Source organism: Dermacentor albipictus, chromosome 6, assembly GCF_038994185.2.
Source record: "Dermacentor albipictus isolate Rhodes 1998 colony chromosome 6, USDA_Dalb.pri_finalv2, whole genome shotgun sequence".
NCBI classification, from domain to species: domain Eukaryota; kingdom Metazoa; phylum Arthropoda; class Arachnida; order Ixodida; family Ixodidae; genus Dermacentor; species Dermacentor albipictus.
The window spans coordinates 88509150-88532466 of NC_091826.1; the positions used below are offsets into that span (position 1 = coordinate 88509150).

General features: G+C 46.2%; 1 protein-coding gene across 3 annotated transcripts in view; it reads left to right on the forward strand.

Moving 5' to 3' along the window:
• The window catches only part of LOC139046966 (XK-related protein 7-like), a 61472-nt gene that overhangs the window by 22921 nt on the left and 15234 nt on the right, over positions 1 to 23317 (forward strand). For 2 of the 3 annotated variants that reach the window (XM_070520885.1, XM_070520886.1), the window contains exons 2-3: positions 13983 to 14166; positions 15754 to 15944. In XM_070520885.1, the coding sequence (XP_070376986.1) occupies positions 13983 to 14166; positions 15754 to 15944 (375 nt within the window). The remainder of the gene's footprint in view (positions 1 to 13982; positions 14167 to 15753; positions 15945 to 23317) is intronic. The other variant, XM_070520887.1, reaches the window with a different exon arrangement.

A 23317-nucleotide genomic window follows, 5' to 3' on the forward strand; every position in this document is an offset into this window, starting at 1 on the left:
TGTCGCCGGTCGCCACACGTCCGTTTTGTTTAGTGTGCTTGAACGTTGCCCTCACAATGTGATCCTTGGACTCGACTTTTTGTCCGCCCATTCTGCTCTGATTGACTGTTCCGCCGGTGTCGTACAACTTGACTTACCCCTACCTGTTCCCATTGACCTTCCTGCTCAAGCTCCAGCTCAGCTTTGTTCCGCGGATTTTATACGCCTGCCATCTCTTGCAGCAACCTTCATCCCCGTTTTAGCCAGCCCACCTGTACCTGATGGAGACTATGTCCTCACTCCCGCGACGTCAGTCCTGCTTTCTCACAATGTCTCCTTCCCACACACCATCGTTTCTGTTGCGGACAATCAGACATGTCTTCCGATCCTAAATTTCGGACAGTGCCCGCAAGTAGTTCCTCGGGGCATGTCTCTTTCCAGGTTGTCACCAACGCACGAGTGCCACATTTCTGCTCTATCTGTTGCGCCGTCTTCGACCACTGCTCATTCTGCGCCTTCTGCATCAGCCCCGACCGATGACTTTACAAAGATGATTGCACCGGACCTCTCCACCCAACAAGCCGCACAGCTCCGTGGCCTCCTCGAGTCCTACTCCGACATTTTCGATCTGAACGATCGCCCTTTGCGTCAAACTACGGTCGTGACGCATCGGATAAATACCGGCGATGCAGCACCTGTTCGCAGACGCCCATACCGGGTGTCGCCCTCTGAACCACAAGTTATCCAGAGCGAGGTTGACAAGATGCTTGCCAAAGGGATTATTGAACACTCTTCCAGTCCGTGGGCGTCCCCTGTTGTTCTCGTCAAAAAGAGGGATAACAGCTGGCGATTCTGTGTTGACTATCGTCATCTAAACACGATCACCAAGAAAGATGTGTATCCACTTCCCCGCATTGACGATGCTCTGGATTGTCTCCACGGTGCCATCACCCCTCTCTGACATCATTCACGTCAGCCGTCTCAAACCTTACCTTTCTTCGACCGATGAGCCGCACCAATCAGGTGCTTTTTCCGAGGGGGGTGATGTCACAGTCGGTAATGTGGAAAGAAGACGACGCTGATGGTGGTCTTGGAGACGACGAAGAGGTGTTTTAGCAGGATCGATGCTCTACGCTTGCTGGCTCAGACATTAAAAGCTACCTGTAAATAGACGAACGCTTCTTCCTTCCCTTAACAATATCAAGCAACATCAATCCATTCTGAAAGGACCTGGTATGAATGTAGCAAAAAATAGGTCTGGGGTGCGAGTTTGGCGAAACTCGGGATCTTCACGAGCTCTGGCGACACCCCAAGATGAAAGCACGAATGCTACCGAGACACGGTTTATCTTTCGACAAGCCTCCAGTTTCATTGGTTTATCTAGATTCACTCTGGCTGGCGATCATTCCTTGGGCGTTGCCTTCTGGGCGGTCGACAAACTGGGGCTCACGTGATCATACCATCGGTGCATGGTCGTGCCTTCTTTCACTTAATTGTCGTTCCACCGAGTTGCAAAACAAATGCATTTAGTACAATATTATTAGTTACTTTAACGTGGTTTAGAAGCATTTTGAAGCTTACGAGATGTGCACTGAATGCGTCTTAGACTAATTTGTAATTTAGTACGCTTCGCATTATACCACGAGGGAGCGCTGTAGTGGCGTCATCACTAAAGCCCCTTGATGTTTGAAAGAAGCCACACTCTCCTCCTCACGGCGCTTTCCTCCTCGATTCTCCTCGCCCGCCGGCTGCGCACGGCACGCTATTCCTCCTGCGCTCCCGCGGACGGGTCGCAGGATTCTATGGAGGCGTGTTATTTTGGGTCAGTTGCGCGCCCCAGTGGGGTTGAAAATTTTGAGAAATGCTAATGACAGCATCGATAATGCTAGAGGCAACATTTATGACGAGGTTGGTTTTTTCCTAAAGCCGTATGAATGGGGCATACCGATGTAAAGGGAGCTTTTGAGGCGAGTTCTATACTCCAGACACTTTTTCTGTCGCATGATGAGATGCTTTACTTCGTGCGTCTGATGTATTGCTTGTGACACATCCCTTTGTGTGTGGCTTATTAGGCGAAAGCCTTAGACCTCTGTATCAACGTCCCGTTGTGGGCTACAGAAAATATCACGTGACCGAAGGAAGGCGAGAAGCGAACAAAAGCATGTGCTAATCATGATAAATGATTAGCAAAGTATTGATTGATTAGGATTGGATTAAGATGAATTCGGGTGTATTAAGGAGGGTTAATGTGGATTAAAGTTGATGAAAGTGGATTAAGTTGCATAAAGGAGGACAAAATTGGATTAAGTTCGATGAAGGTGGGTTAGGGTGGATGAAGGTGCGTTGAGGTGCATTAAGGACTATTATAGTGGATTAGGGTGGATTAAAGTGCATGAAGGATGAGGATGGGTTAAGAAGGATTAAGGTGCATGAAAGAGGATTAGGGTGTATTAATGTAGATGAGGGAGCAGTAGGGTTGGTTAAGGAGGATTAAAGTGCATTATGGAGGGTTAGAGTAGATTAAGCTTGATGAAGTTGGATTAGGGTGCATTAAGGAGGAATCTCGTGGAATATGGTGGATTAAAGTGAATGAAGAAGGATTAAGGTCGATGAATGTGGATTCGGTGGATTGATTTGCATTAGGAGGATTATGGTAGACTAATCAGTCTTATTACTCAATGAACCCTTATTCACCTTACTCCACCCTAATCCACCTTAATGCTCCTTCATCCACCATAATCCAGCCTAATACTCCCAATCCACCTTAATACAACCTAATCAATCGATATTGCCCCTAATGCACCTTACCTACCATATACGTTCTTAATCCTCCTTTATCAACCACGACCCATTATAGTACGCCTTAATCCTCCATCATCCACCTTAATCTTGCGTAATAGTACCAATCTACCTTAATACACCCTAATCCACCTATATCAAACCTAATCCAGCTCTATGGTCCCTAATCCGCCTTAATCGGTCTTAATCCTCCTTTAGCAACCCTAATTAACCTTAATCCAAATTATTAGGCCTTAATCTTACTTTATCCACCTTAATCCCCCTAATCCTAGTTCATGCACCCTAATCCACCCTAATCCGCCTTAATCCTCCTCCACCCATTTTATTCTTTATTCATGCATCTTAATCCTTCTTAAGGCACTCTAATACACCTTAATCTTCTTTATTACACGCTCATCATTAATCCTCCCTAATCCAGGTTATGTCAATCACTAATGATTCATTAATTAACTTGGGTAATCATTCTCTTATGCAGAGGTGGACATGATATGGGTCACCTCTGACCTTCCTTGGGTCACGTGATACTTCCAGTTTACAACGCGACCTTGAAACAGATCTAAAGGCTTTCGCCTTAAAACAAAAAAAAAACTCAACGTTGACTAGCTAACGCTCATCACCTGCAATACCACGGGTATACTTGCCACTAATTTTTTCTGGGCGCAAAGCAGAATCTATAATGCTGCACTTCCGACTGAATAACAACAGTTAGCGACGTGCGAGGGGAATATTAAGCATACTGAGGACAACCGGAACAAAAACGCTGGTGAGCGTTTGTGAGCGTATAGTGGGCGTGGTGAGCGGAAGAATGAAAAAAAAATGCAGCATTACGGGATGCTTTGCTACGAGCTATAAGAAAGACGCCTCAGCTCGCAAACAACGCTGTTCTTTGTCGGAACAAAGTTCTTTCGGCCAATGTCATGCAGCCACTGCTTCCTGCGCAAGCCGTCACGCTTTCCTTGTGGTATCATAAAAACGGCATAACCATCTTCAGGCTTCTTGCTGCAGTTATATGCGCAACAACCGGGCATAGCGCTAGCACATAGAGCAGGAAACACGGCTTGCAACGTTCGCTACGCCGAGCTAAAGCGCCGAGCCAGCCGTGCTCAGGAGGAAAATGGCGCGAACGAAAAAGAAAAACACAAACAAAACTCAAGATCCGCGCGTTTCCAAGGGCAACGGCAGGGAGACCAATCGTCGTGCAGAAAAACGGGGGCGAAACTGGTTACCGTGGGGGGAACGCGCAAGGGGCGAGGAGGAGGCGAGGAGGTAGCGCGGCGGCGGCAGATTTCGAAGAGTGTCGCTAATTTCAAATCATCAAGGGACTTTAGTCATCACATCCATTCACCGGGCAAGCATGGCGGCTAAGCATCAGAGAGGCCCAGTGTAAACAAACCCGTACAATGAGCTTGCAGTGCGCGACGTAGTGATCAGGCTCGACGAAGGCCACTATTTCTTCGACAGTTCTGTTCCTCCGTGGGCAATCTTCCCGTGCACACGGTAAGACTGCCAATAGCTTTGGCGATTTTACAGATCGCAACGCGCGCCTACTGTTCACGGCGAAGTGCAGAAGAAACAACTTGTCCAGTGCTGCTTCTGCGAGTGCGCCGAGTTCCTCCACTCTGCGTGACAGCGAGCGTCACGAACATTACATAGTGTGGGCAAAAGGCAGACATCCTATATAGCTACGATGCGACAAGGAGGTGGTACCGACGATGGATTTCGCTACCAACACAGTAAAGGAGACATCGACAAACTGCAGATAAGTATATTTCTACTGTTTCATATTTAGCATAATAAGAGTGCACAGATCAAGTCACTTTCGTAGTAACGAACTGAAGGTCCAGCAGTTTAAAGCAGGCAGTGAGAACCAATGAGTGTTCATGCTTTTACGTGCAAGTGGGCCCGCGAAAATATGGTATAGATGAAGGTAACCTTCACTAACTTGGTGAGGCAACAGAAATTCATGAGTGACATTAAGCTAGCAAAATTTATGGAAGAGTATCTTTATCCAAGTGAAATATCAATAGCAAGTACTGATATAAAGCAGGAAACGTATACAAAAATTTCATGGGTTGAACAGCACATGGAAGGCATTACCGAATCGTGATCGCCCCGTTACCGATATCCTAGAAAAAACTCTAGAATCATTGCATTCCACCGGTTAGGCAATATGGGACATAAACCTGGAGGTTAACAAAGAAACTTGAGATGTCAAGGACTGTGTAGAAAGCGAAGTAACAAAAATTGTTGCAGATAGCATTAAGGCAGGAAGACAGTGGCGTAGTAAACCATGACAACTGATATGCTAGTTGAGATTAAAAAAGAAAGGAATTGGCAGGCAGGCCATGCTCGTATTCGATCACTTGTTGCCAATTCATATCAGGTGATTACATAAGCATAACAGAATGAATGTCAAGGAGAGAGAACTACAGCCAAGGATGGTAGAAAATTGCGTAATGGGACAATATGATGTTTGTAGGCATAGGATGCAATTAGCTCGTATAAGACGGGATTGTAGGGTGAGGCATTTGTTTTGCAGCGAAAAAAAATAGGTTTGTGGTGCTGACAGTAGAGACTCGTGAAGGTGCGGGGCCACCTCAGCTGCTGGCGCACTAATCAACATGACAATTGGCTCTGAAAAAGAAAACCCCAGTTTTGAAAAATAAAGCAACGTTGTCCCAACGCATTGTTTTACTATGCATACTACCCGCCGTGGTTGCTCAGTGGCTATGGTGTTGGGATGCTGAGCACGAGGTCGCGGGATCGAATCCCGGCCACGGCGGCCGCATTTCGATGGGGGCGAAATGCGAAAACATCCGTGTACTTAGATTTAGGTGCACGTTAAAGAACCCCAGGTGGTCGAAATTTCCGGAGTCCCCCACTACGGCGTGCCTCATAATCAGAGAGTGGTTTTGGCACGAAAAAAAAGACAAAAAAAGTACTATGCATACTACACTAGAGGCTTCCACATTTAAGGGCACTTAGTACTAATAGTGCAACGAGCATTTTTCTTTGTAAATAATGGTTTGTACGTGGCTGATTCATTCCAATACACTTTTTTGCAGCAAAACACTCTGCTGCTGGAGCCACTCAACCGCCTGGTGGCAGTAGGCGCGCGCCAGGCACGTGCTCTTGAGAGTGTGGCAAAGGTCCAGAGGGCTGCTCCGCAACAGTAGTATCGGTGCCCTCACTGCTCTCCTGTCGAGCCCACAGAAGGCACCTTTCAAAGGAGCTTTCAGTTTAATATTTTGTTTATTATTCAAGAACATGAATAAAATTATTGCAGTAAACTTTGTGCTGTGCATATAAGGAGACTTGTGACATGCACTTGGTGTCCCTTGAAAATAGGCAAAAACGTAAGACAACCTGTGCCACTCGTGGACCATGTAAATAAAAAATACACTAATGCAGCATACACGTCATCATGCTGTTGGTTCTTTCTATGTGCAAGGATACAGTGCGTGTTCATTAGCCACAAGATGAACGGTGTGTGTAATTCACAATGAAGAAAGGAAACAGCAGGAGCCTAATAATGCTATCACCTATAGACTGTAAATATGACTGCAACACTCCCCGATTCAAATGTGCCATTACATGCATGTTCGATACCACATATTCTTTAACATTGACTTATAATTGCATGTACCATATTTCACACATCTTAAGCCCTTGCATAGCACACTTCTGATGTATCCATTTCATAGGCCAAATAATTGTACACTTTGTCCTTTTGTGTTGTATGAAAAGCAGCATCCTTTACAGTCGGATAAAACTTCAGAAGACAGGAGAGGCCCCACCCAGATGACCAAAGCGCAGGAGCCGATTGCCTACACGTCTAAAGAAATAGTCCCTCGCCAACGAGCAATATTAGTCTGTCTGGCGGCACGATATCAGTCTCGAGTGCGTGCCAATTGGTGCAGGCTTGTGTTCACCTGCCTTAAAGTGCAGATTCCGCAGCCTCCTAAAGTTGTATCCGACTATAGAAACACGTAATGCCTTGCACCAGTTGCATAGACTTCTGCAATTTGATAGCACACAATGATCAGGAGCAGAAATCTATAAAGGCATCCAAGCAAAGCTGGCTGGCCACACTTCCATTATGAGGGGCTGAAAAAGGTCTCGCCAAATATTCCCATGACGTCCTTGAAAAAGAGGTGGTGTTTGGCACTTCTTTAGAATCAAAAACAGATTATACTGAATATTGTGTAGCACGTCAAACCAAACTGAGCTTGGTTATTTTCACAGCATGTAATGGGAGGTTGAGCTTCACATACGAAACAAACGGCTCTGTCCAGTACAATTTTGAGGCCGGTATGGCACCTATTAGGTCAACAGTGTCTATATACAAATCACATTTTTCACAGGCCATTGATTTCACCATTATTTTTGTGTGATGGTTCTTTCAATCAGCGCTTGTATTACATGAGCAGGTGGATTTGAAAGCAAAGCTTTGTTTGCAAACCTTCCGACTTCCATAAGTGTGTGGCAAGGCACTGGCATGTTGTGGAATAGCTCACACTTCCTCGGTCCTGCACCAAAGAAGCCCAATACTCTATTTTAAGTTGGATCACACAACAATTCAACGGCACACAAAGAAGTGTAACACACACAGCAAAGCATTCTGCTGTGTGTATTTCTCCTTGTGTCCCGTCGAATTGTTGTGCAATTAAACTTCAAGCTTCTATACCAATACACCGTCTTCAACCTCACCAATGCTATAGTTATTAGGCCACAAGGGTGCACATCTTTGAAATTTCCCAACACAAACTAGCTCTTCGAAAAATCACAAATGTTAAATTTTGCAGCACAGCTGTATGTATGAACGTGCCTTATTCTTCACCACTAAACTCACAGGAATCAAAGAGGCAAGCATTAACCAGCCTTGCTGCTGCCGTTACCATTATCATCATGACACCAATGGAAAGACAGTGCCACGTTTCAGTAAAGGGAGTGCTGGAGGGAAAGGTGTGACAGCGAGTGCTTACAATAAAAATAACAGTTACGAGACATGTTCAATGCCAATATATGCTGCATGTCGCTCAGCCTACTTTGGCAATGCGGCAAGTGCTTACTCGTTTGGGCATATCACGTTTTGTGTAATCATTGCTCTAAAGCTGTACAAATGGTCTATTTGCTCTGCAAGTTTTATTTTTATCATCATAGGTTAAAGACCCACTTTTCATTGGCATCTGCACCACATTTCTCCCGATATGTAATAATGCCTTGGTGGTTCATGACACCTTCACGTACAGAGAGTTCTGCAGAGTATCGGATGTGCATTGTTCTAATGCTTACGAATTAGAGCCCCATTATGAGACGAAAATATACAATTTATCCATCCAGAATAACGCCGCCCCCCCCCCCCCCAAAAAAAATAAGAAGATGCACTGAACCTCTGGCACATGCATCGACAGTGAACAGAGCAAACAATCAGAAGTATTTTCTTCATGCAAGCCAACACAGTAAGATTCTGAATGCATTTTCATTTCGCCACAAATGCAAAGGCACAACCGGCTTGGCGCAACATCCACATATCGCGCTGCAACAAATTGCGCAATGCCTCGCTGTTTCATAGTGCGGCCGATAGATTACGCATGACCAAAATTCAGCATTGTGCATACTAACTAACTTCACCAATGAAGAACGCCAAGTTCTTTATGAGATTAGGATTCATAGGTTACTTCACACAATTAGTGACATCCATTTATGTATTTATACTTAACCCCTTTCCCAAGAAAGTGAGCCATTTGGAAGGCACCCTTACAGATAAGTAGAACAATCGACAAAAAGTGATCAACCAGCGAAAAAGTCTGTTAATCACAGTAACGCTGACATTGAAGGCGCCTTAATTCCTACGTACGTTCCGTCGACACACCCGACTACGTTCGTAATGTTCCCACGAAGTGGGAAGCATTCTTTTATATATGCCCGCTCCGCCGCAGTATTCTGGAAAGCTAGCCACCGCTTACGCACTGCCGCATCGATAAGCGCGTCCGACACATCTCTGACACAGTTGCTAACAGTAGTTTGATGGCGTCCGATGTAACGCTCGGCGCCGACGCTTCCCTGAAAACTCCCAGACCCGTAGAAACGGAGGGCACAGATGACTTTCTCTACGACGGTGAGCGAATGAAGCCCGCCACGCTGTCTCCGCAGACGAGAGTCTTCGCCTAGCTCGTCACACAGCCAGCACACTGATGTCTTCGACAGGCGAAAATGACGCTGAAACTCCCCGTCGGTCATGCAGGTGAACTGGTCCGGACGGTCATACTGACGCTTGCTGCCGCTGGATGCAATGAAACAGGCGGCTGCTGCCGCCGCCATGTTCCCGAGTTGAACTCGGAGGGGGTTTAGCACGAGCTCGGTTAGCACGAGTTCGCCTGTCAATCAAAACCAGAGGTCACGCCCCGCGCGAGGCATGTAACTATTGCTGGCGCACCCACTACAGTTGGGCCACGCCCAACTTATCTTCTGGCAACAGCGACGCAGTGTCGAGATGAGAGGCATCAACAATCTTGACCGCCGACTTCAAACATGCACAACGCACAGTCATCGGTGATGTACTGAGCACCACTATCAAAAACAAAGCGTTGACTGTCGCTGGCATACATCTTCTCGGGCTGAGATGGCCGCACAACACGGTTTCATTGCCTGCATTGCGGCGCGTAGCGCACTGTAAATAATTATTGGCACGTAACTGTAGGTGGTTGCAATGCGTCGAGGCATCGAGGGGGACGACGATGCTGAGGAGTGCTTATTGCAGCAGTTGTTTCAGATGGCTGCTCTGTCATCGGTGATGAAACGGAGCCACAACGTCGTAAACACGATCAGCGTCCGAGAATCGCTCGCTCTTCTAGGCCCAGTGCAATGGCATTTCTTCATCACAAGCACTGCGCACTCAACAGTTCCAACACCTATCTCCGTTCGAAATCTGATTTCATAACTGCACGCAAGAGCCCTCACCTGCCAAAATGCGAGTGCTGCGGTGTCGTTACGATATCCATCTGCGATCGCTGCTGGCTCCAGCAGACGTAATCCGCCAGCACCTTCGACTGCACAACACACTCATATACTGCGTACATGCGCTCAGACGCCCCTTCACTGGGCAAGCGATGACAAGCGATGAATTCTGTCGCTGGGGAAGCACGCACGTTTCGCAATGTATCGCAGAGGCTTCGCGCACAAAAATAAACTGGTACATTTTCACTGAACTGCGTCACTACGCACTGTAAAATAACATACCACCATTTTACAGCGACACCTGTTGTGTCGTTTTTAGTCGGTCAAGCGGGGGCCTTAATAGCCTAGTGAAGCACCTGCGATGAACAGCCGTACCGCGGCGCTGCGTTTCTATACCCCTAATGGAGAAAGTGTGGCCATGACCCTCCATGGATCATGACCGACTTTATTGAGAATAGCACTGCAGCGCCCCTAGGTGACTTATCACCGTATGAACGCCCTCGTGCGTGCGACCCGCTTCAATGTACCGCTTCTAAGCTTTCGCCTCCCTGTCGCCACTCACGGCAAGAAGTGCAAAATTTAATAATTTGCTTGATCTCCGTTTGTCATCACAAATTTCTAGCATTGAAAACGAAAAACAGATACCTAAAGAGATAAAGATGTGCGTTATTTTATTTGTCGTATTTTAACGTATTCGTTTGAGTGAAAGTGTAGGTGCAAGAATGCGCCGCATGTACCCCGTTCGCATTCGATGGAGGATAGATAGATAGCGCCCGAAAGATGAGGCACGCCCTGGACGCGCCCGGAAAAGGCGTGGCAAACGGCTCACGGCAAGTGTGCTGACAGACAGCGGGGCAGTAACGGTATCGCTAAGTTGCGATAATCCGTTGATAACAATACGCGGCGCTGGCGCGTTTCGTTGTGCAGCCTTCTGCGCGTGAAACGTGGAAGCAGCGTGCCGCGCAGGGTGCGCTCATGTTGTCATACACGACTTTTTGTCTACATATTTTTTTGCCTGCACCTTCGGCCCGTTCCGCGCTATCTCCGTTCACTGACGGCCGTCGAGCAAACTCGGGCAAAACTCGGGTGAACGAGAAACTCGGCGCATCCTGCATAGCACCCCTGAACAGGGGCAAACAGGTCTGGGTTAGATAGGACAGGGGATTAAACGGGTCAGGATTAAACAGGATTTAAACGGGAAAGGAATAAACAGGATTTAAACGGGTCAGGTTTAAACAGGAATAAACGGGACTTAAACAGGTCAGGACTGACCAGGATCAAACGGAGTCCCGTTCCATAACCCTATTTGATGAAACCCGTTTGAAAACAAATAAAATTTTCTAGTGCCAAGAATAACAAAAAAAAGAATGCTATGAACAAAAATAAATTGATAATCATTGGACACAAACATAGAAATAGGAACCCTCCAACTCGCTTAGTGTTTATAGTTCTAAACATTAGGAAATTACGCCGCTGCTTGTTCAAATTACTCCCACAATTGAAGTGTTTCTGTTTTGCATTTTGAAGAACAGCGAAGGAATGTGTGTTGCATGAACACTTTACAACATAAACACGTATGAAAAGAACAATGATTTCGCACGGTAAAATCTCCAAATTCGAATTCACGATGCGCCAGCACATGAAGTGACATTGTAGGAAATTAGAAACCTAGGTACTCGTAACGTTAGCCAACGCAAGATACTTCACTCTAAAAAAGTTCATATTATACAGAACACTTAAAATATTTAGACCAGCTGGAATTTTTTAGATGAAAGTGTTGTTGTACTTTTGTTTTTCTTTCTTCTTTAGCTTCAGTTGCTTCACTTTCCTGGAAATGCAGCTAAATATAATACAAAAGCTCAAAGCATAACAATGGCTAATCGAGGTTTCTCTACTTAGTATGGAAATGGGTAGAGCATTTCAAACATATTTCGGCTAACTCATTGATGAGTCGACTCACTCTCTCGCTGAGGGTCAAATCTATGCGTGAGTCTCAGTCCAAGTGAGCCCTGAGTTTAAAACGCATTTTGTCAGCGAGTCTCAGAAGGACCCATTCATTGTGTCGCCCTATGATTTCAAAATATAAAGTGACATGTTCGGACCTTGTACGTATAACTACATAATTTTTTTAAAGAAATCTTGGTGGACTTAACCTCTGCGATTCTGCTTCTGCCCAAACCCGTTTCATGAATGCGCCGAGAGCTAAAAGAGACTTCGAGCTGTTGCCGTCCGCTAAGCAATCGAAATTGTTAAGTACCCTATTCTTTGCTGATACCAAGGCACATTTTGCAATGACACCATCGCAACAGTACGCTGCCGAAGGCTACATCATATAGGCGGTCCTAAAAGCGTCATGCACTGTTGAGGTATTAGTAAACGAAAATTTACTTCCTTCTGCTGAGAAGTTGAAGCTTATCTGACACTGGAACGTTTTCGACCATAGTGAACGTTTACTCTCCTGCGTTGATGTAATGACATACCTTTTCGGGGAATTTTGGGAGAAATCAGTTCAATCTGCGAAGCTATGATTTTACCCCATGAGCGCTGGCGACATTTCCTTCCAATTATCCTACTTCAGCGCCGTGGCATCGCAAATCTGACAATGTAATGTCTTCCTCTGACTTACTACTGGTGCTGTGATAAAAAGAAGATTGGCGGAGCATCCATCCTTTAGAGTTGATTGGCTACATAGGTACTGTTATCAGTAGAGGTGATGGTTAGTGCGTAATTGTTGATTACATGTTTTCTAGAATATTTATAATGAAAGGCGGCACATACCCCGTGATACATTCCGCGCGACCCTAGCTGCCATCAAAAGAGCGGCACAAACCCATTAGCAAATACCCAGCCACCCATGTTAGCGTCAGAAGTTCATTGAAGAGTGGCACATACCCAAGGGCACATGCCTACTGAACAGGAAATACCCAGTGCAACATACCCAGTTACCGAGTTTTTAGTGAAAGAGGATCTTTGAAGACTGGCACGTAACCAGGTTTGCATACCCTATTACCGAAGTTGGTCCAATGGTTAGGTTTGAACCCGGTTCGCTCAGTACAGCAGCCCGACACCCTACCCAATTGACTGTGGGCTACCCACTGACCCAAATTGGCAGGAAAGAGGTTAGGCATAGCGTGCATACATACATACACTCATAGATACATATATAACCGAAACAAAGAACGATAATGGTATCAAAATTAAATCTTGATGCGACGTAATCATAATCCGCACAGGTTCTGTTTTTGTTCCATTTTTCATTGATAGCATATCACCAGAAGTTTTCTTTCGCAGCAGAAACCAACGAGAAACTGGTTCCTGAAGCTCTTTTTCTCCATCATATGAGAAATGATGCATATATGAGAAATGAATGCATTTATGCATATGAGAAATGATTTCAACGTTCCGAAATTCTTCGCATTTCGCGGTTGTGGGATTGTTCCCCACGCGCCGCAAGTTCTTTTTTCATCGATTTTCATTTGCAATAATTTATCGTTTCTTTATGTCATTTATTAAGCACCAGTAATTTCTCCTATGTTGTCCATTGTGTCAGTGTTTGTTGCCTTATGACATTACTAATAAAGATCGGGCCCCTCGGTTAACTCCAGATCTTACTGTTCTATATGCATATCGCAGCTTGTTACAGCCGTACTAGCTTGCGGTATTCTAATTTAAATAAAAATAAACTATTCAGCATAGCTACAAACATCCTCACGTTCTCATTATGAGGATGTGAAAATTGTTTAATAATCATTCTTTGAGAAGGTTGCATCTTATTCGCAAGCAATACACAAATTATGATTTATTCCATGCAGTCGCTTCTCGCAGTATTCGATTCGAGCTCAATGTTGCCTAGAAAATTGCCATTTATGTACCATATGAATTAACCGGTAATTAAAAAATAGACTTCAATTCTTTCTAGGATGAATTATACAATAAGAATACGAACCAGGAACTCAGTCTAGCATGTATCAAGTACTCTTGCTGCGTCAAATTTTGGCTACTTACAATAATTTTTTAGATTCCTGACTTTATAGGGACATACGACGATATATTTAGTGTGCAAAACTTGAAAAAGAATGTTCGGTTGTAATTTTTAGCAATAAGAATCAATCCGCTTCCTCCGCAAGGTTAGTTTACTGTTTCATAGAATTTTCATATAATAATTTACTTACCTGATTTAGCGTCGCCCGTTATTACCTCTTTTGTGTTTCCCCGTAATTTTGCTGGATTGTTTTCTTCTGCAGATGTTTACACCCTGTATACCTACTATGTGAATGGATTGTGGGCGTACTTCAGTTTAATGCTTGCCTTGGCGGTACTGCCCAACATCATGGTACAAGCGTTCAGCGTAAGCTGGCGGATCGCTGATAATTGTCCTTCCAGAGTAGTTTGGCTCACAAACCTTCTGCTCTTCGGTACAATTCACAGGTAAGACAGTTCGACATTGTGAGCAGTGTAGCCAAAACAGGAGCAACAGGTAGACATTACTCTCCGAGTTAAAACGCTGACTCGTTCGCACTAAAATTTCTCACGGAAGTAGCTTATCGATGGGGGTTTATGTACCTTATCGATGGGGACATATTTCTGCATTAATTGCCTGTTTAACAACAATAACTGGGATCTGCACATCATGTTAACGGTGGGCTCACCAATAAAATAAACATGTTGATGCAAATGCCCATGATGGTAATTGTAATGGCATTTATTTTGTATAGCGGCTACATATAATCGCCTAAAGTTTGCTTGAGGTTTTCGCCTTTTACGAGTACATGTGTGCAACATTCTTTTCTTTCTTTCTCTGCTTTGTATACATTTGCTTCAAATAACTCTTTATCTCTAAATTGTAATGTTACCTATACTTCGAACGAATCCAGCTCCATCTTCTGCATGCTTCGGCTTTTTTTTTTAGCAATATGACCGCTGACCTCGTATTGCTCACTTCTATTTTGAACCCCTGAATGTCTTGTGGAGAGGGTGGGGAGTGCGGGTGCGGGAAGTATTCGTTCGTTCACTTGCCGGTCTTGCTGAGTGAATCGCTTGGCATTCTGTTATCATGTGCACTCTATTCTGGTCCTTTATACTTATCCCTTGTGCAATATTGAGCACCTCGATTTGTCATATCTCGATACCGTTATGTATACCGTTCGAGACCTTGACGGTTAGTTTCTCTGTCCTGAGCTCACATACCACGTCATGCCCGCGCTTGAAGTGATATTTCACATCCGTAGTTTTGGTGCCGAACGGCGCTGGCTAACACTTCAAGGGTTTATCTCACACTGACGCGCAAATACCGAGAATGTTGGCGGGACAAGCCCGCCGTTGCAGTTTAGTAGGGGGGGCGCCCTCACGCGTACTCTGGAAAAGTTCACTTTGACTGAACTCTGGCGCCAAGTTATTTGTTCGATCATCTTTTATTTCGTTTGCCTTACTGTTTCCATAGTTCAATTAAGCATAACAGCTCATTTTTGCTGTGACCTTTCGTGTTCCATTGTCCATTTCCTCGTATTTTAGAGACGCTTTGGCCCTCCCAGTCAATTCTCTCCCCTCCCTCCTCCTTTCTTACTCGTCTGCTCTTGCCATGGTTTTGCTTCCTTATGCCTGTACCATTCTAGAGCAATCCTACGAGAAGCCTCTCTATCAGTGAGCCTTTATTACTCTCCCATTTCCCATCACGCTTCCCTCAAATAGCGTGAAATACAACCCCTCTATTTAGGCCGCCAAATGTTCCCTTTGCACACAGCCGCTTGGTTAAACATGCGAAGAGAGAGTAATTTATTATGAGCGAAATTCTGAGAGATCTACCTTCTATTCGGCACTGAGTAAGTAGAACGGGACTAAAAAAGAGAGAGGAAAATGCTCACGGTCAGGCCGCAGATGGTGCTTATGAGCATGAAAGGCGGCCTAAAACTCTTCAAATTCTAAATACAGACCATTCTAGTGGGAAGACTGGATGATAGCATTTGGAATTTCACCCCTACAAATCATCCTAATGTTTGTTTACATTGTTTCTTTCAGGCAGTGGCTCACCCTGTGGGCCTGCTTTAACGCGGACAAGACGAGGGAGCTAAAGGACTACAACGCATACACGCAGTACAAGAGTGACCGGTGCTTACTGGACCTCTACAAGTCTTTTCTGAAGTCAGCGCCTCAGCTTGTGCTGCAGACGTACATCCGGTACGACACTCAAGACTGGAGACCGCTGACAGGTATCCATGGTGTATTGCGCTCTCGTGCAAAGGGGACCTTTAGAAACAGCGCCCGATATGTGTGTAATGCTGCCTTGCGCGTTCCAGAATCGCCTCAATGGGTATGATATATATATATATATATATATATATATATATATATATATATATATATATATATATATATATATATATATATATATATATATATATATATATATATATATATATATATATGGCACGTGCTAGTCACGCTAGATGTCGAGGAGGAAGAAGTGTGCATGGTAGCTGCTGCGAAAACGTACTGTAAACGGCCGTTCGCATAGAACTGACTGACTGGCTTTTCCTCTCGTGACAAACTGGTGGAGGTGCTGGGTATGCATCCATCTTATGCCTATGGGTCCTCAACCAGAAGCTACCGACGCCAGTACCTCGGGGACGGCAGAAATCTATCGAAGCAGCCGTCGCCTCCAAGGTCTTCCACCGCAATACAGCCCCCTGGCAAGCTCCGTGAGGACGATGTAAACAACTACCGAAAGCCAAACCGAGGGGATCCCAAATGCTGCCGTACCATGCATTCTCAACGCGCCTCGCACGCCTAACCCGTTCCATGGCAACGCCTTTGAGGACGTTGAAGACTGGTTGGACCATTTCAACCGGGTCGCCGCCTTTAACGACTGGGACGATCGGCGTAAGTTGAAGAACGTCTACTTTTCCCTTTTAGACGCGGCGAGAGTATGGTACGAAAACCACGAAGCCTCATTTACCAGCTGGCAGGAGTTTTACCGACTGCTTTGCGAAGCCTTCTGCACTCCCGAAAGGAAAGAAAGAGCCGAACAGGCACTGTCTTCGAGGTTCCAAATGCCAAACGAAACCGTCGCCATGTTCGTCGAAGACATGACGCGATTGTTCCGTCGGGCCGATCCACTAATGCCAGAAGACAAGAAGGTGCGTCTGTTAATGCGAGGCGTAAAAGAACAGCTTTTCGCGGGCCTCGTGCGCGATCCTCCTACAACAGTCTCTCAGTTCATTCGTGAGGCAACAGTCATGGAACGTATGCTTCGGCAGCGGCTCTCGCAGTATGAACGCCAGACCACCATGACTGCTGCATGCTCTCTCGTACCTGCAAGTGATGACAGGGAGTCCCTTACCAAGCTAATAGGACAAATCGTTCGAGAAGAACTGCAGAAGTCCTATACATCAGCTCTGGCACCTCCCAGTGCCGCGGTTCTTACGGATGTCATTCGGGAAGAAATCGGCAAAGTGGTTCATCCCTCGCCACCAACACGACCCGAACCTCCCACGTTCTCGTACGCGGATGCTCTTCGGGCTTCCGCGCCGTCGACGGGCCGTTTTTCGCAGCCGCCTGCTGGAATTTCTCGACGCTCCCCAAGTCCGATCCACCGCACGAATCCGCAAGCACCTTTTCATCCTGGTCCGCGCAAGTCTACAGTATGGCGCGGCCCCGACAACAGTCCGTTGTGCTATCACTGCGGGGAGGCTGGTCACATGTATCGCGACTGGCAGTACCGACGGATTGGTCTGCGGGGATACCATCCGGACGCCCGTTGCCCGCGCTATGGCGAACGCCCGCACGACATCGAGCAATACTTAGAAAGTAACCGGCTTCCTCCGGCCCAACAGCGAAGACAGTCACGGTCGCCTTCACCTCGTCGGTACGCGTCGCCAAACCGTGCTCGACCCGCCTTTGATTCCACTGGAGTCAACGGTGGAAGCCCGCGCCGGGGAAACTGAAAACGGCGACCTCCGGGGGTGAGGCCACTGTCATGCGAACCGTCAAATATCCTCCGCCGACGCCATCCCCTCGCGACGTACCGCTGACGCCTTCATTCGAAACTGCAAAAAGAACTTCTGCTGCTATTACTGCTTCAATCGACGGTTATCCGGTAACTGCACTTGTCGATACGGGAGCTGACTACTCGGTTATGAGTGCCTCGCTGGCCACTCGGCTACGCAAGGTGCTGACAGCGTGGGACGGCCCACATCTGATTACGGCCGGAGGACACCTCGTGTCACCCATTGGACGATGCACCGCCAGACTTGCAATTTCTACTTCGACTTTCGTAGCGTCTTTCCTTGTGCTGCCCAAGTGTTCTCGGCTAGTTATACTGGGCATGGAGTTTCTCCAGGAGTATGGGGCGATCATTAACCTTTGTGACTTGTTCGTGACTTTTTCTAACTACGTTTCTTCGGATTCGAGTGTGGAGGATGAACATCACCGCGCGGCTTTACGCGTGGTCGATGACTGCGTGACGTTACCGCCTCGAAGTAGCATCTTCGTCCTCGTTGAATGCCCCCAAGAACAACTAGGAATAGGCATTGCCGAAGGTAACCTCGTCATGTTGCTGGATCGCGAAGTCGGCGTCGCACGAGGTCTCGTAGAGCTCCAACATAGGCAAACCACGATTCTAGTTGCCAACTTCAGTGGCGAATACAAGCACTTTGCGAGGCATACCACCATGGCCTACTTTGAAATGGTGGCCGCTTCCAACGCCTGTGCTTCGGTAACGACAATCTCGATTCCGGAACCCAGCGATGTGGACTTGACCAGTCACATCAACGTCAACCCACAGCTAGACCAAAATGAGAAGCAGAGGCTCCTCACTCTGCTATCGTCATTTAGCGACTGTTTCGCCACCACGTCGAAGGTCAAACAGACTCCTTTAATCAAACACAGAATCATCAGTGAACCGACCGTCCAACCTGTTCGCCAACACGCTTATCGCGTGTCGCAAAGAGAACAGGATGCTACTCGTCATCAAGTTAAACAAATGCTCGACGATGATGTCATTCAACCATCGACAAGTCCTTGGTCTTCACCTGTTGTATTAGTTAAAAAGAAAGACGGTTCACTACGATTCTGTGTCGATTACCGCAAACTGAACAAGGTCACGAAAAAAGACGTTTACCCACTTCCCCGAATTGACGACTCCTTGGATCGCCTGCGACATGCCCGTTACTTTTCTTCAATGGATCTGCGTAGTGGGTACTGGCAAATTGAAGTTGACAAACGGGACCAGGAAAAAACGGCGTTTATAACACCCGACGGTCTCTATCAATTTTAGGTCCTCCCTTTTGGATTGTGTTCCGCTCCGGCCACATTTCAACGCATGATGGACACAGTTTTATCTGACCTCAAGTGGAACTCGTGTTTAGTCTACTTAGACGATGTAGTTGTTTTTTCCACCACGTTTGAACAACACACCCAGCGGCTTGAGGCGGTTCTTCAAGCTATCCGCACCGCCAGCCTCTCCCTGAAGCCCGAAAAATGTCACTTTGGCTACGAGGAGCTCAAATGTCTAGGTCATATTGTCAGCAGCACCGGTGTGCGCCCTGACCCTGACAAAGCCATGGCAGTCGCTCTGTTCCCGGTACCGAAGACAAAACACGATGTCCGCCGATTTTTAGGGCTTTGCGCGTATTACCGCCGTTTTGTACCCAATTTTTGTGAAATTGCCGAACCTTTGCAACGACTCATCAAGAACGACGTCACATTTGCTTGGGGCCCGGCACAATCCGACGCCTTCCACGACCTTCAGCAACGTCTACAGACACCACCGATCCTTGGTCAATTAGACACCGAGGCTGACACAAAAGTGCATACTGATGCTAGTAACGTTGGTCTCGGAGCAACACCCGTACAGTTTCAAGCTGGTGTTGAGCGCGTTATTGCGTATGCCAGCCGAACCTTGTCTGGTGCTGAAAAAAACTACTCAGCAACTGAAAAAGAATGTCTGGCAGTCATATGGTCTCTCCAGAAGTTCCGCCCATACCTGTACGGACGCCCCTTCCGTGTCGTCAGCGACCACCACTCTCTCTGCTGGCTGGCGAATCTCAAAGATCCTTCAGGCTGTCTCGCAAGATGGAGCCTTCGGTTGCAGGAATTTGATGTGACCATCGTCTATAAGTCTGGCCAGAAACACACTGACGCCGACTGTCTCTCCCGCGCCCCCGTCGAACCCGCACCACTAGATACTGACGACGATTCGGGTTTTCTTTGTACTCTTCCGTCTTTAAACCTTGCTCAACAGCAACGCCAAGATTCCGAGCTCCAGCCCTTGATTGAATACCTTGAAGGAAGCCGCCCACAACCCCCACGGCAGTTCGCGCGTCACTTGTCATCTTTCTGCCTACGTGGCGACATCCTATACAAGTGGAACTTTCATCCTACGGCAACCGCTTTCCTGCTCGTTGTTCCCGCTACTCTCCGCGACGACGTTATACGTGCATGCCACGACGAACCAACGTGTGGGCATCTTGGTTTCACGCGTACTCTCGCGAGGATCAAGCAGAAGTACTATTGGCAAAAACTCACAAAAACCGTGAAGCAGTACGTCAGAGGTTGTCGAGATTGCCAGCGCCGCAAAGTTCCACCACTGAAACCAGCCGGTCTGCTTCAGCCTGTCCGACCTCCTTGGTCACCTTTTCAACAAGTCGGGATGGATTTACTCGGCCCATTTCCCAAGTCTTCGGCTGATCGTCGTCGCCACCGATTACCTCACTCGATACTGCGAAACACAAGCCGTTCAGCGAGCTACTGCCTCAGATGTTGCTAACTTCTTCATCAAAAATATCGTCCTTCGACATGGTGCTCCCGCTGTCGTCATCACAGACCGTGGTACGGCCTTCACTGCCCAGTTGGTCCGAGATATCCTGCAGCTGAGCGGGACAACGCACTGTACGGCAACTGCGTATCACCCGCAGACTAACGGTTTAACTGAGCGTCTCAACAAAACAATTGCGGATATGCTTTCCATGTATGTTGCCACGGACCATAAAAATTGGGACGAACTGCTCCCGCATGTGATATTCGCGTACAACACTGCCCTACAAGAAACCACCTGGTTTCCTCCTTTTCGTCTGGTCTACGGACGCGACGTCACCACTATGCTCGACGTGATGCTCCTACCCACTTCGTCGCAACCTACCGCACCAGATACAGACACCTTTGTTCAGCGTGCCGAAGCAGCGCGGCACCTTGCGCGGCAACGAATTCTATCCCGACAAAGTCAAGATGCTCGTCGATACAACATATGCCATCGAGACGTCACTTACAACCCAGGAGATCTTGTATGGGTTTGGACCCCTATACGTCAAAGAGGCCGGTCAGAAAAATTATTGCGCCGATACTTTGGACCCTACATAGTTTTTCGTCGTCTAAGTCCTGTCAACTACGAAGTTATTCCAGCCGACAGTTCGCACCACTCCCGTAGACCACGTTCCTCTGACATTGTTCACGTTACCAGGATGAAACCCTACCATTCGCGCTGACTCTCATCCACAAACTTTGTGATTCGGCCCCTGTCGTCTCGTCCGTTGTCTTTCTCATTTCTTTTATTTTTTCCTTGTGGCATTTACCAACTCCCCAACTTTATTGATTAATTTATTTATTTGTTAGTTTTTATTTTGGAGGGAGGGGTAATGGCACGCGCTAGTTACGCTAGATGTCGAGGAGGAAGAAGTGTGCGTGGTAGCTGCTGCGAAAACGTACTGTAAACGGCCGTTCGCTTAGAACTGACTGACTGGCTTTTCCTCTCTTGACAATATATATATATATATATATATATATATATATATATATGTAAACGAGAAGAAGGGAAGTTAACCGAGGGGCCCGAACACTCCCAGGCTTCTACTTGGACACATAAATACCCAAGAAAGTGGATGAGGAAACCGCGACGCCGTAGCTCAATTGGTAAAGCATCGCACGCGAAATGCGAAGGTTGTGGGCTCGGTTCCCACCTGCGGCAAGTTGTTTTTTTTTCATTCACTTTAAGTTCCATTAAGTTTGCGTTTCTTAAGTTCATTTATTAAGCACAAGTAATTTCCCCTTTGTTGTCCTTGGTGTCAGTGCTTGTTGGCTTCTTATGATATATATATATATATATATATATATATATATATATATATATATATATATATATATATATATATACACCCAGCACCTCTAATCGCATGCGAGACAGCTGTTCAAACTCGACGGTTTATTTAGCAGATCGCGCGCTGAAGACCATGACGCTGGCCATGAAGACGAATATATACAGATCAAGAAGATAAAGGGTTACTATAATGCTCACATCATATATATATATATATCATTAGCTGAGAGAGTACACAGTCCGTGATTGAAATCTCCCGCGGCGTAATGCATAGGTTGCACGTTTCGCTCCAACTGTTGGCAACTTCGTTTCTCGTCCACTTTCATTTAATTTTAATTTATCATTTGGCACATCAATTAAAGCTACAATTAACTTCCTGTATCCCTTCCTTGACTTCTGAAACTCTTGGCTTCATGTCGTTATGATTAACCAAAATCAGGCCCCACGGTTACGCTTTCTCTTGTTCATTCAGTCCCAAATGTTGTAATTTAGACACGTATGTTACCTCATTCTTCAATTTCATAGGTATCAATTAATTATTTTATTGGATTGTATAATTATTTGCTCATTTATTTATTTTCTTGATATATACTAACCAGCTGCGGTTCTTTATTGTCAATCAGAGTTTGTGTACAAGATCTTTTTCACTCTTCGCCGCAACTTGCGCGATAAACTGTCGAACCTTCGACCTCATGCTCAGCATAATAACGCTGTAGTCACTGTTACGGTTGACCTCTTTGAGTAACATTCGTCTCACATAGCCAGAAATGTCCCCAAGTTCTTCAAGCTATCGTTCGCAATAATGTACAAATGATAGCTTGAAACCGGGCGGTGCCAATTGACGAGCTGGCCTGCTCGAACTAATCAGGCATATTATACATGCCTAGCCCTACAGCATTTTTCTCTATCTCGCCTTGATATTTTCTCACCTCATTAGGACATATAGCTAAATATTATTCCTGTGCTGTAATGACTCTGGCTCTACAAATGTCTTCACTTCTTCTGTCCACCAATGCTTTAAACATATCTAGCGTATCTTGACTGTTTGCCATATAATGCTCCCATTATTAGAGCCCGAGAGGTTCTGGAAGGTGGACTTTACCTTCAGCGAGTTTTCATATGGGCCCTCGTCGGTACGTCACAAAAAAGCTCTGAACCTACGTGTCTCACTGGCTGAACAACTTCGTCTTCCATAAAAATGCGCTGAGTTGTCTCTACATTTATGGCGCTACAGACTCATGCCTCATCACGCTGCGAATATTTGCTCCGGTATATTTTCGTCCTTAGACTACCTGCTCCGCCCTCAAACAGCGAGGCAAGGTCCTTGTGTTTCCGTACAGCTCTTACTTTCTAATTTTTTTCATGCGCTGCTGTAGATTTCTATTACTCATTTTTTTCTTCATTTTTTGCATGCAAGTTACTGTGACTGTCTCTCACACTTTCTTTTTATGGCTCCTGGCTGTCCGTTTACACTTACAATCCCCCAGTACTTGG